Here is a 14,232-nt window from a genome sequence, read left to right on the forward strand (position 1 = left end):
GATTAGCAAAACCATATATGAAGACAAAATTTAGAGTTAAGTAGGCCTATTCTTCATTTTCTCCACTGTCACAGGGAATTGGTGTCCATCTTCACTGGATAACTCTCTGTCCCTGGTTTCCAGATGCATCCGCGATTGATACAAGTCCTTACTGCACTAAAGTTACACAGAGTGAGGGCTTCTGAGAAGTTCCTATTGCTTCTATAAGCACACGCGGCTAGAGGCTAAGTTCCACAAGCTTACACACTCGTGCAATTTTTAAACACCTTTTTGAAGAGTTTAGTATCTTTCTGGAGAAGGCTTGTAATGATGTAGATGATGGTGTTTAAGATGGGATCCTAAGAAATGACAAAATAGGTCAGTCACGTCACTTTACACAAACCAAATAGACAGTAGAAATACAATTCTTTGTAGCGACAGCACCAGAATCTAGCAAATGTTCCCTTCTGATTCCGATGTACAAACACGCTCATTCATTCTGTCTTTTCTCTCTCTCCCCTTCCCCATATTTTCTTGTCTTTCCTCCTTGGGTCCCTCCCTAACGCTATAAAATAACAAAAGAAAGAAGACCAGCTCTTTTACTTAAGCTCACAATTATTTAAGCAAACCATAATCTTTTTTTATTCCCTAAAAAAATGTAATATTAACAAATACTTTTGTTAAACAGAATTTCAGTGGAGGAATATCAGAAAAGCATTTTATCCAACCCTTTCAAACTTAAGAGTGTGTCAAGCACCCCCACTGTCATACTTTCTGTTTTTCTTCAAAAGAGGACTAATTTGACCCATCATTCAAACAAACAAACAAACAAACAAAAGATCAGAGTTGAAACTAAAATTCTCAATTTCCTTACACAAATCTTTAGACATTTCTTTTTAAGTTAAACTAGGAAAAAAAGTAAACCAAGTACATAATTAAAAAATCAGCAAGAGGCTACTTGTTTTGAAAGCGTAAGTGACAATTTCCTTTTTAAAATTTTACTTGGTTTAGCAATAAATCAAGTTGATGGATTTAGGTCATACTGTGAAGAAAATTTATGTTATATATTACAGTAAAATTTATGTAACAAGAAAATAAGTTCCTGAGCAAAATGTTACTCTCTATATTGTCATATTTGAAAAATCCTAAAAAAAAATTTCAGATTGATGTGAGACTATCGATTTCTTTTTCATATGTATTTATGGCTTAAAAACCAGGAAAAAGCATGTATTATGTAGAAAATAAATGCAAGAGAGAGAAGCAAAGGAAGGAAGGAAGGAAGGTGGGAGGAAGGAAGAAATAAGAGGGAGGGAGGCGTAAAGAAAGGAAGAAAAAGCACTTCAGCATCAACTGTGCAATTTATGCTAAAGGTAGCTATATAAAATCCAGTAAGTAGATGCAAATGCAATTTCAGGTAAGGAGAATCCCCTATTTCCCATAGATCTGTAATCACTTATTCATTTATTTCTGTTTTTCACCAAGACTTTCCTCTGTGTCCACAAGCCCTGACAGTCTGTCTACTCACGGTGTGCAGAAGACGGGGGCAGGGCGGGCGTCCGGAACGTTCTGATGGTGGCCGGCCCCTCCCCTCCTGTGGTCAGCGCTTGTACCTCCAGTCGGTAGAGGGTCGATGGCCTCAGATTGGGCACTGTCAGGACATAGTGATCCTGAGGAAGCAAGACACAAGGAGGTGCTCATCAGTGACCTTTTAGAGACAATGCACAGGGGACACACAGTCTAGGACGGTCTTTTCCCCCACACGACAATACTGTGCACGTGTGTGTTTGGTTGCTTTTTAAAGCCCCACTTTCATCTGGAGAATGCTTCTCATTTGCTGGAGTTCTCTGCCGTATGGCGGCATCTTAGCACCTAGCTCAGTTCTTGGCAGCACATGACACTTGGCAGAGTTAAAGTGTGCCGAGGTGCCAGTTCTCAGGGCTCACTCCTGGGACTTTATGTTTTTTTATTCCTTAACATAAGACTTTCCCATGGTTTAAAGTTTTCAGCTGCATATCTTGTGATGTGAATTCTTGATCATCCAAATTTCAGTGAATGAGCCAACTGTTCGCTTTAAAACACAGTATCTGTCAATACCCATAACTGAAAATGGTCATTTTTATGCCAACGCATTCCTCTCAAAATTCAATAAAACCTAGTACATTCAATACAATAACCGGCTTCTAATTTCTGGAATTTTTCCTTCCAGGATTTCAGTTATTTTTTTTTTTTTTTTTTTTTTTTTTTTTGGACTTTGGAACAGGAGTTGGGTATTCTAAGTGCATCTTCAGAGAGGATAAAAGCCCACACATTTTTTTTTTTTTTTTTTTCAAGCCAAGGAATTAAGTGGCCTGGAAGACAGGCCAACTCATTATGGGCACTAGCCAAATTTGAAAGAGGAAAAGAAAGACAAATAATAAGCTTCTTTTAGGTATTTTTTCCCCCAATTCAACCCTCCAAACAGGGCATTTCCCCTTGAATCAGAGAGACATGGGGTTAACAAAGACAGGAGGAAACGGCTAAATCACTTGCATAGAGATAGACAGGATAAGGCTTGTTAAAAAGCTGGTGCTGGTAACCAAAATGTGTCTAGATGATAGCCCATGCTACTGCTTATCTAGTCACAGAAGCACTAGTGGTGCATTCATGTTTGCAAAAGGACACGCTCAGAAGAAGCAAATGCAGACGTAAGACTCAGTAGGACAGCCCGCGGCATAACAGAGACACCCGACTCTGACGGTCACGAAGACTGAGCAGCGTGGACACGGGGCACGAGGAGACACCTACCGACGGCAGTATTTGGGATTGTGAGATAATGCTGTTGGGTAAGCTGTTCTGTCGGCTCTCTGTCGTGACCTCAGCCCATGTCACCTGAAACCCAGTCATGGGCTGATAGAGATGAGCCTTGACCATCTTCCAGGAAAAGTGGCCGGTGATGTTAACATCTTGGACGATGAATAAAGCAGAAAGATTCTCCGGCTTGGCTAGCACTTTGGAAAGTAGACCTGCAGTGATGCAAAAAGGAAGACATGGCTTAGACTACCGGAGAACGTGTGACCGTGGGACGTGTTTTATATTCACTGCAGGGACCTGAGGCAGCAGTTCTCTGGGAAGGTGGGAGCAAGCTGACCTCGTTCTTTAAGCATGGGCTCAGGCTATCATCCTTTTGACATTTGGGGAGAGGATGAAGTAGGGGTCTCAGTGCTTCTACTTTGGGCTAAATGCTTCTGATCCTTTGGGGATTATTTTTAGAAGCCTGCTTTGAGGCTGGAAGAAGGAGACATGTGTAGACAAGGACAAGACTTAGCCATTTCTCAGAGAACAGTGATGACCGCAGAGGGAAGGGTGAGTGTTGATTTCATTGAGAGAGTGGGTGGAAAGAGCTTAGGGGACTGCACTGAGGGAGCCCTGTGGTTCCCACTTCAAGAAAGGGGACTGGGCAAGGAGAAGGGGATGGAAAATCCAGACATGGGGGTTGGTGTGTTGGTGTGGGGAGTGTGTGAAAGTAACTCACATGGCAAAGAAGTAGAATGAACATGAAATAATTTATGCCTAAGCACGCCAAAACACCAGTGGTATCTAAACATGTGTCATCATTTCTAAAGAGATAATACTGCCAGCAAAGGACATCTTCCCAATGCTGTCAGAATTATAAAATTATGCATATATCCCTACATATGTTGCCTTCAAATTGGACCATCATATTATAATTTAGAAGGAAGAGTATTTTAGTGTTTAGGGTCTTGTGAAACACCGTTTGGAAAGGTTGTCAGCGTTGCTGACATCTTAGACCTAAAGGCGGAGGTCTTTGGGTCACAACGTACCTGCATCGCCAGGGCAGCTAACGTGCCTGTGGCTCTTGCCCTTAAAAGAGGAGCACGGTGGCGTGGTAAAGAAAACGGTTTCTGCCTTTGAGTGACCCCTCAGCTGTATTGGTTGGACGGTCACCTTATACTTGCAGGAAAATGACAGGTCTTGAAGAATTATATAATTTTCCTAGAGCAAGAGAAAGAGAATATGCTAGCAATAAATCTCATTAGGGAATAAAAATTGGCAGGAGTTGAAAACGTATTCCAACAAGGATATGTTCCAATAAATGCTGTGTGTTCAATATGTCTTTTATAAAAAATTCAAAGGAGACACTGTCCATGCTTTGATTAATTACAATTGTGAAACACTCCCACAGCTGCAGGATATACCCACTAGAATTAAACAGTACTGTAATGATCCCCATCAAAGCAGCCACTTCTAACACTCTCAAAGAGCATTTCTGTGTTGACATCAGTGACAGCAGCAGTATAAAGGTGTACATACAAAATAATTTTTTTTAGTTAAAAAAAAAAGACACTAACTCAGGCTTCTCTGAGGCTGAGTTTATATGTAAGTTTTTCTGTGCAAAAAAAAAAAATGATAATATCCTTTAGCAATGTATTTTCTCCCTTTCTGGAGCGCTTTTATTTTATTTTATTTTTATTTTATTTTATTTTATCCTGCCATAACATTGTGATTAAATATAAGTACAAGAAACAGGCTAAACTACTAAGGTGTCAGAGACTTAGAATATAACTTTACACTAACATGGGAACATGACATTTACTGTGATAATGAGCTTGTAATGATGTTTCTTTCATATTTGTCTTATGCTTATCCATTCTATTTTGTATTTCTCAAATCTTAATGTGTGTGTATAAAAGCTACAGATGAAATATCTTTGTCTGCTCTCCTGTGGGTGCAGGTAGAGGCTCCTGCCAGACAGCAGCCAGGCTGTAGGGAAAACACGAGATGTGAATTAAAATAAAAACTGAAAAAAATAAAAGCTCAAATCCTCCTTGGGTCACTTGAGTCGGGAGGCAAGTCACTGCAGTTGGTGAAGCACAAAAGATATGACAAAGCCTGGGAGTGACGACTTAGGCTGGGCCCTTAATGAAGAAGGTGAAAGGAGGTGAGGTCGACCCAACTCGGCACAATTAACATCAAGAAGGGAACAGGAAATAGCTCCATGCAGACAAGCCAAGCCTGCTGTGTCTCTTTGGGAGTCTGAATCGCTTTTCTTTAGGAATGAATCTGCACTTTGTAAGGGCCTATACTGCAATCCAGGGTTAGCCATGAAGGATTCTGCTTCACAGATATTCCAAGAATGCTTTCATGTGGCGAAGAAGACAGGCTTCTGTAGCAATCGGCAAACTTGCTGATGCTCCATTGCAGCACGAAAGCAAATTAGTTAGATCTAAACATCATTTTAAAATGAAAATAGACAAGTTCCAAGCCTTTAGCAACGTGCTTTTCTTGAGACTTTAATTCTTATTTCTACCAGATCATTTAATTCGTGGAAAAATAGAATTACAAGAAAATATGCATCTTCCATGAACTTTTTGAAGTACCTTCCTGTGTGCTCGGTGGATAGTTACTGTCGCTCTCAGAGTTCCTACACGTGATAAGCACAGGATCGGGTACCCACATGAACAGAAGCCAGGCTCCACAGTTTCCAAGGCACATAGAAGTAAAAAAAAGTAAACACCCCCTCCTCAAAAAATTTAATAAATCCTGCTTCCATATATTTCTTTCACTACTTTTCAGATATATTCCCATTTTTATAATGTCTGTTTTATTTTCTGCTGAAGGCCACAAACTTTGGGAAACACTTAAAGATAAATAAAACAAGCAACTTTAGTGAACATAGGTTGAGACATGTCAAATCTGGTAAAAACAAAAAATCAAACCAAAAAAAAAAAAACACTCCCAAAAAACCTAACTTTCTATTTCTGCAAATCCAGCAACTTGTTTTATCTTACCATCTTGAAGTTATACGATCAGATATGATTCTAAAAATACAGAACTTGTTGCATTACAAAGTGTTCAGTAGAAAAATTTTCTAGTTACATGTCAAAAACCAAAATATTGTACACTGGGGTCCACATTTTGGGGTTTTTCAAATTGTCCTGATGCATTATATACAAACAGCTGTCCTCAACACCCTGCATAATGCAATCCCCTCTTAAACATTTTGTGTTAGTTTAAACATTTTATGTTAGCTGATTCTAACCTACACTCATGCATTAAACCCAACATATTGGGAATAATATTTTGAGTAGTATTGACAGAGTTGCTGTCCCCAAAGAGCTTAATGCTCTGTTAAAATTAAAAGTCATAATGTGGGTCTGTGATGAATAGGAAAGATAGTATCTTTCATTAACTGGATACACGACAAAAAGGGCTGCCGAATGACAGTGTCATGTAGAAAATCACTGGTAAGATAGCACCTTTAGATCATGGTGCCAAGTCAAAATTCAGAAAATAATTCAAAGGTCTTAACTACTAAGATGAAGCACACAGATACTCAGAAATATTTCTTCACTGAACTGGGAGTCGTATAAGCCCTGCGTCTTTAATTTCTGCATTAGAGGACCTGCCCTGTGCTGATAAGCTCTCAATGAGTGGATATACTGACCATAGTGATTTCGGCTTTCGCCAAAGCATTACTCAGTTGCTGATTTGTGAGAATGAGTTATCTGTTGGACATATGCGGTTTGCACATCCTCTGTCCAATTTCATGCACAGATCCGATAAGTCTAGAAGCTACTGAGAGCCGAGGAAGCACGATCTACTTACATGAGTTGTACCAGATGATGTCTCCGATCCGGCCGTTCTGTTCTGGGCACACACTTCTGGAAACCACTGCACATGGTATCGGTTGACACTGGGATCTATGATATCAAAACACACAAACACAAAGGACAGCTTGGAAGGCACATTCCATGTAGTTTGATGTTCTTAAACTTTAGAAAATTGGAAGAGACAAAATAAAATTATACAGGCCACCAATGAAATGCACTCACAAGTGAACCCAAGGAGCCACATGGGCTTTGTATAATTCTGATTATTCACTTATTAAGAGGTAAAGGAAAAATGTATTATACTCTCAAAGGAAAACCTGTGCTGAAATGCAAGTACAGTACCAAGAAGAAAAAAGATAATTAGTAAAGTAATAGGAAAATGATTCCAAAGATGTCTTGAGAATAACCTGTCGTGGTTTTTATGACACATGAAGCCTCACAAGAAAGGATAATTGCCAATGTAACAGAAAATCATCAGGAGTCTCTCAATCCTACATTTTTTGATAAAGATGATTTTTGATAAAGTTATTGAACCCACCCAAGAAAAAGAGCATGTTCTTGGAACTTGAAGAATTGGCTGTTCATATTGTTTCCTGTGAAGCATAGAATTAATGAGGTTCCTTTCTCAGGACACTTGGGAGAGGTGGCTTCCAACCCCTGCATGAGGGTATCCTCGCAGTTCCCATCTCTGATCCCCACTGAAAGGTGACTTGGTGCTTGCAAAGGCAGGTGGGGATGCTGACACTGAGGTTTTCATGCCCGGGTGGAACAGCCTATTTTCTGTGCATTTCTTTGCGCTGGGCAATAAAGTGGAGGAAAGCAACTCATCGAGTGTGGGAAAGGAGCTTCCCACAGGCGCAGGCTTATTCATCCCCAGGTGTGTCCAAAGGAGTGAAACGGCCCTGTGCCGCCAGTGATTACCATTGTGTCCCCAATGTCCATGCCAAGCATTTGATGGGGGTTTTCAGAGGGGAAAAACTCTTTGATGAAGTGAGTGATCTAGTGGGAACTTGCCCTGAGCACTTTGGAACCAGAAAAGAAGAACTTTAAATCAGACAAAGTAAACAGAGATAAAGTGGGCACCTGTGGCATTTAGTCAAAAGGGAAATCACTTACTTACTAAATGTTTTCGTTTTTTACACAACAGACATCAAGGGTTTATTATTATTATTATTATTATTATTATTATTATTATTATTATTATTATTATTATTATTATTATACATTAGCCATAGGTATCCAAACAATCGATGAGTAAATCCGTATTCTTTCTTTCAACAGTAGTGAAATAATCCCACGCAAGTGGCTGCTCTCCTGAATCACATATTAATGGTGCTAGACAGATAATACACAAACTACGTAAATAAGATGTGTGTTAGGTTAGAAGGTAATAAGTCTACAGGTGAACACAGAAATGAGGGAGGTAGGGTATATTGACAAAGGGTTGCAATTTTACATAAGGTGGCCGGGGGATTTAGGTTTGCTGTAATATATGACCAGGCTTGGCTGCACCTGAGTATTCTACGTATCCTAAGGATCCTTTACATACTTTATGATGTTATTTTATTTGTCTGGGAGCAGGAACGACACTTGGGAAGCTCCTTTTAGTCTCTATCCCTTCCCTCCACTCTAAACGCGTCCATGCCCAAGTTCACTGCCCTTTCATCTCACTGTATGTCACCTCCACAGGTAATTTCATTCATTCCCATGACTTTGAAAATCATTTTCCTGCTGATAGCATCCCAATTCTACTTCCACCTGAGAGGTGCCCTTCAATTGCCGGTGCTTCTTACTTTCTGTCCTATGTAGAGGCTGTTCAAACTCAACACTTCTAAAACTGCACCCCTGGTGCCTGTCCCTACACTGTCCCGTGTGTTCACGCTCTCAGTTCTGGGTTTAGAGGCAGCACGCTGGCCCTCGTGCACGACCTTCAAGGAAGAAGGGCTTGAGCCAGAAAGTCTTGGGACTTCTCTGAGCTTCATTTCCTTTACCTGAAAATAAGGATGTTCATCTGGCCCGTGAAACAGGTCGCTATGAGTTTTAAATCAGGTAGTGTACCAGTTTCCTATGTCAGCAATGATAAGTTGCCACAAATTGTAGTTTTTTTAAGACAACATAAATGTATATAATCTTCTGGACGTCAGAGGTCTAAAATGGGTCTCCTTGGGCTGAAATCAAGGTGTTTGCAGGGCTGCATCCTTTCTGGAGGCTCTAGGGGAGAATTTGCTTTCTTGCTGTTTCAAGCTTCTAGAGGCTCTGGCATTCGGTGGCTGTGGTGTCCTTTCTCCCTCTTCGAGGCCAACGACGCCAGGCTGTGTCCTTCTCACAATGGCATCCCTCTGATTCTGTCACTCTGCTTCCTATGTCTACTTTGTAGGACTTTGGTGATGGCATCGGTCCCACCCAGACAATTAAGGATGATCTGCCCATCTCGAGGGCCGCATCTTACGGACGATGCCCTCAGCTGCCTCTGCATAGTCATCTCACGCAGTCGTCTCTTGTTCTCAAGGATTTGTTTGTTCCTGTGACTATTTGATTCATCCCTGTCGACCCCATTTGGCTAGAGCTCCGTGAACACGAAGATAATGTCTGTTTGGTGTCACTGTTGTATGAGCAAAAATGAGCATGGTGCCTGGTACACACTCAGCAAACATTTAATGAAAGAGCGAATGGGACACAAAGAATAATTACGATTTGTAATAATACATGTGCTAATAATATTGATTTGATCATCACATATTGTACACAAATAATGACAGTCAACACTGCACCCCCAAAATATGTATAATCAATTATGCTTCAATTTAAAAAAAACACAAACTTTTTAGTTTCATGTAATTATAATAAGAATTTTTAAACATCTGCTAGGCACTTCTACTTAAAGAGGAAGTATGAAAGTTTTCTCGCTGTCTGAGCTAATTTTTCATATTTAGGTTGGAAAAACACAAAGTCCAAAGCCAGAAAGCCTTAAAAAATCAATCGCATCCTGTTATCCCCCAGTAAAATGAACTGATGTCATTTTAGTAATAAAATTACTAACAAAATTAGCTAAGTGAAGTATTTCTTTTAAAATAATGTTTATTCTCTAAATTCACTGTTGAAAACATTTGTTTTCTTCCAGACTTTTCACTGTTATATCCCAACTATCACATGCATTACACTGAGAAGGCTAATATTTTATGCTTGTTTGAATTCATTTTCCTGTGAAATTATATGCTACGTCATAATAAATAATTCAAAAATTCAAGCTCTCTCTTTGGGAAATTCTGGAGGAAACGAATAGATTTGTGCTTTTAGGTTCCAAACCCCACTCAGCCTCTGTTTTAGGAAATGTGACATGCTGCCCACAGCCACTTTTAGGAAATGTGACATCCACTGTTGGAAATAGATTACAATTCAAGAATATTTGGCTACTTGTGTCAAGGAGGTTTAAACTATTTGACATGGGTCTACTGAGTTGCACAGTTTCCAATTTTACGATTCTAATTTGTCAAATCAAAATTTCTAATTTTAGAAATTAGAAATTTCTAAGTTTTATAATTTCTAATTTTACAGAGTCAAAAGGTCCAGAACATCCATCCCAAGTACCCTTTTCCATGCAGAAACTGAACTCATCTTCACATTCTATACAGCATTCATATACTCACAGGACAGTATGTCAATTTAAAAGATCTCTCATTTCTTATGTTTGTGATAATTACGAATATGAACACATTTTAGAAATGTCTGGGGAAACACTGGTTTGGGATTCTAATAGGTCACGTGGTGACTGCATAAGAAAATGGGAAATACGTTTGGAATAAATACTCTCCTTGGCATTTTGCTTTGGACTTTCCAAAGCTTTCCACGATTTGCTTCTACCCTGTGCTTTCACATAATGAGCTCTGCTGTGATTGATATGTTAATTTGGCTTTCAAATTTAAAACAAAAAGGGAAATGGGGAGAAAAAGGGCTATTTGGAAAAATATGAAACTCTCGTTAGAGCATGACTCGTTTAGTGGGTGGCTGGGTGATCCAATGGAAATAAACCAACATTCACAGATCCTGTGACAGTAGCATATGTGGACTACACTACAGCCCCAGTGCAAATCCACATTTCTAACACATAGCTGCCTCCTGAACTCTAGGCATATGCGTTCAACTGCCTACAAGGCATTTTCTAAATATCATGCAGCTATGTCAAATCCAACATAGCAAAGCCAAATTCTCCATCTTCTGCAGGAAACACATTGCACTTCTACTGTTCACAATCTTTGTCGTTCCAGGTTACTCTTAACTAGCTCAATGGTAGAGGCTCCATCTAGATTCACTTTCCCTCTTCCCTTCTAAGTATCTAGGGGACCATAGGTATATCCTGATTTTCCTGGGAGAGTCACAATATATAACTGCTGTTGGGGAATAATGTTCAAGAATACCTCCTTTCACTTTCAAAAGAATCCCAGTTCAGAGAACAAATTACATGGCCACGCTTACTATCTCTTAATGAACCCCTTTCACCTTCTACCTACCACTAATGCCTTTATTTCATGCTCTGATTTTTTCTTGTCTGGGCTACTGAAATTAACCACCTAACAAAACCCCATGATCTCTCTGAACTTTTCTAATCCTTTCTCCTTGCACACCTACTTTTGCTAACATCTCCAACTCCTACCCGGACCCTTCCCCAGCAATTTCATGTCCCTGTGCTACTGTGCAGAACAAAATCCAAGCTCCTTGGCATGGCCTGCGCTGCTGTTCATCATCCGGCACCGATCTCTCTCTCCAGCCCCATCGGTCACTTTCTCAACCTCACTGACACAGACGTTCCTAAGCTTTCTTTCATCAGTATCTCTGCTCATTCCCTGGGCCAGAAATGCTCATCTTCCCCGGCCAAATCAGTAACCCAGCCTTTGAAATTCACCGTTAACTTCACCTCCTCTGTGAACATTTCTCTGCACACAAAATCAAGGGCTCTCTGTTCTCACCTACTACAGCTCTTTACCCATACAGCTATGAAGAACATATCTTATTACATGGCAACCACCTATGTGTCTAACCCTCAGAAATTCAGGTTCCTTAAGAAATAGAAAATGTATCTTACCCACTGTTTTATCCCCATCATTTGGCACAGTGCCTGGCATAAAGTATGTGTGCATTTACAAAATAAACAGGAAAAAAATGCATTAATTGATATCTAAGTTAACTCTAATTTTTTAAACTTTACATTTTCAAATAAAAATTGAACATATTTCTGGAGATATTAAAATGCTCTCCTAAAGATGATTATTAATGCCTGTAAAGTTTATTATCTATCTAAAGGATTAACATAAAAGAAAAAATTAGACCTTTCTTTTCTTTCTTTCTATATTTCATTTTTCACCTTGATTAAAAACCAACAGCTTCTGCCACTAGCTTTCAGAAGCAAGATTCATGCAGCAAAATTAAACTCTATGTGTTTCTGTGCTATGTTACTTTGGTAAAGGGCTAGAATACTCAGTGAAGTCAGGAGGATCCTATCTAGACACTTTTACATGATGTTCTTTTTACAATCCAAACTTCAGGAGGATCTCCCTAAACAATGTAAAAGCAAAATTCCAGATTCCACACTTTTGCTATCCTTTTGAAAGGAATCCACACAGAGCCTTTCAAGTGCTTCCTCTCAGCTCAAAAAAAAAAAAAAATGTCTAGCACGAGTATTTAGAGAGGGCAGAATTGAACCAGCAAAGGGCAGACTCATGATCTACAAAAGTCCACAAGAAAAAAAAGAAAAATCCCAACATACCCATAAAGATGGATATGGAATCTGTGCCCCTTGAATAGGCAGCGACACTATAATCACAATGGCTTTGACTGGAGGCTTTAGTGGTCAACCACTGACCACTACTGCACAGAATATTCTCTTTTACAAACCTATTTCATGTCAGTTATATCTTTGGAATCAAGGTTTTGGCCAACCACAAAGAATGTTCTCAGACCAGCGGGGATGGGTGCTTATTTGGTGATGATTTAATGTTGGTCTACGTTAGGAAACATTCCGGGAGGTTAAAGTAGCTCAGACACTGGAAATGGGTACGATTAAAACAGTTGGGCCACTGGCTGACCATGAGGCATTTGGATTAGTAAAGCAAGTTATTACTGACAAAAAGATGCTAGCTGGCCTCTGTTACATGAGTTATCACTCCCAGTTGCTCCTTGGTGGTCTGGGGTCCAAGTCACTAAACCTGAGTGAAGTCAGCCTCAATTTTATAGCCAAATTTAAGGTCACTTCTCTGCCTTTTGGCTCTGGTCTCTTTATGGTCAAGTCCATAATTTCATACTTGGGAAAGTAAATTGGATAATGCTCTGTACCGTGATATTGACTAATAAGTATTGACAAATGTGGCATCTTAGAGCTTTGGGGAAAGATTCACTTTTAAATAAATAATGCTACTCCAGGTGGAGATCCAGGGAGAAAAATAAAAGAACTTCGACACTCAGTAATAAAAATTCATTCTGTGTAAAAGTCAGCATAGGCATGAAAGGTGAAACAATACAACTCCAAGAAGACCAGAAAGGAAAGTGTCTTTGTGGCCTTTATATAGGCAAAGATTTCTTAAACAGGACACAGAGAGCACAAAACCTAAAGGAAACAAAGTGATAAATAGAGTGTCTCTAAAATTAAGAACTATTAAGAAAGTTAAAAATGAAAGAGTGGGTCAGAGCGGGAGAAACTACATACAATACGTGAAACCAAAAATGACTCATATCCTGAATATATAAAGAACTCTTGCAGGACAGACTGGCTAACCAGGTGAAAAAGTACTTCAAGAAGAGGAGAACCACTAGCCAATAAACGTATGAAATGGTGCTCGTCTCCTGAGGGATCAGAAAAATGCAAACTCACACAACAACATACCATAATGGCCGAACTTAAAAAGATGGAAAACGCCACACGTGGCAGAGAGAGTGAACCTGTTGTACTCACCTGGTGAGAACGTGCACTGGCATAACTGCTTTGCAAAATTATTAGTATTTACTAAAGCCCAACATGCTCTGTGACCTAAGAATTCCACCTCTATGAAAGAATATGTATATATACGTGTGCATCAAAAAACATGTGCTCATAGGGTGTTTGCAGCAGTGCTATTCTTAACAGCCCAAATACTAGAACAAAGTAAATCTCCATCGATGGCTGAAAAGACACACAGATTGAGATACTCAAGAGACTTCTAGCAGCAACATAAATGAGTGAGTTATGGCTCATGCAGCAGAATGGTTAAGTTTCTCATAGAAAATGCTCCCTGCAAGAAGCCAAATACACATGCAAACTGCATGATTCCATCCGGACAAATTTCAAACACAGATAAAACAAACCTTCAGTTTTAGAAGTCAGAATGATCATGGTCACTCTTGTATGACTGAGATGTCTACATTTTTTATATTAGATGTCTACATTTTCATTTTATTACATTAGATGTTTACATTTTCAATATTATTAAAATATAATGTTATATTTTTAATATTAATATATTGATGTACGATTTTAATTTTAAATGGATAAATATAATAGATCAAATAAATGTTATAATTCAATATCTATTATAAAATTATGATTTATTTGAAATATGGACATATATTATTAACATAATTTTAATGTAATAAATATTGAATAAATGAACATTAA

At 39.1% G+C, this 14,232-nt stretch overlaps 1 protein-coding gene across 1 annotated transcript in view; it reads right to left on the reverse strand.

Annotated features, from left to right (window-relative positions):
- Positions 1 to 279: 279 nt before the first annotated feature.
- Positions 280 to 14,232, reverse strand: part of ANOS1 (anosmin 1) — a 187,242-nt gene continuing 173,289 nt past the window's right edge. The window contains exons 10-14 of the mRNA XM_063083774.1: positions 6,586 to 6,680; positions 3,801 to 3,972; positions 2,764 to 2,981; positions 1,505 to 1,646; positions 280 to 338 (exon numbers count right to left, since the gene is read on the reverse strand). Coding sequence (XP_062939844.1) covers positions 280 to 338; positions 1,505 to 1,646; positions 2,764 to 2,981; positions 3,801 to 3,972; positions 6,586 to 6,680 — 686 coding nt within the window. The remainder of the gene's footprint in view (positions 339 to 1,504; positions 1,647 to 2,763; positions 2,982 to 3,800; positions 3,973 to 6,585; positions 6,681 to 14,232) is intronic.

The sequence above is a fragment of the Cynocephalus volans genome, chromosome X (assembly GCF_027409185.1).
Source record: "Cynocephalus volans isolate mCynVol1 chromosome X, mCynVol1.pri, whole genome shotgun sequence".
Classification (NCBI taxonomy): Eukaryota; Metazoa; Chordata; class Mammalia; order Dermoptera; family Cynocephalidae; genus Cynocephalus; species Cynocephalus volans.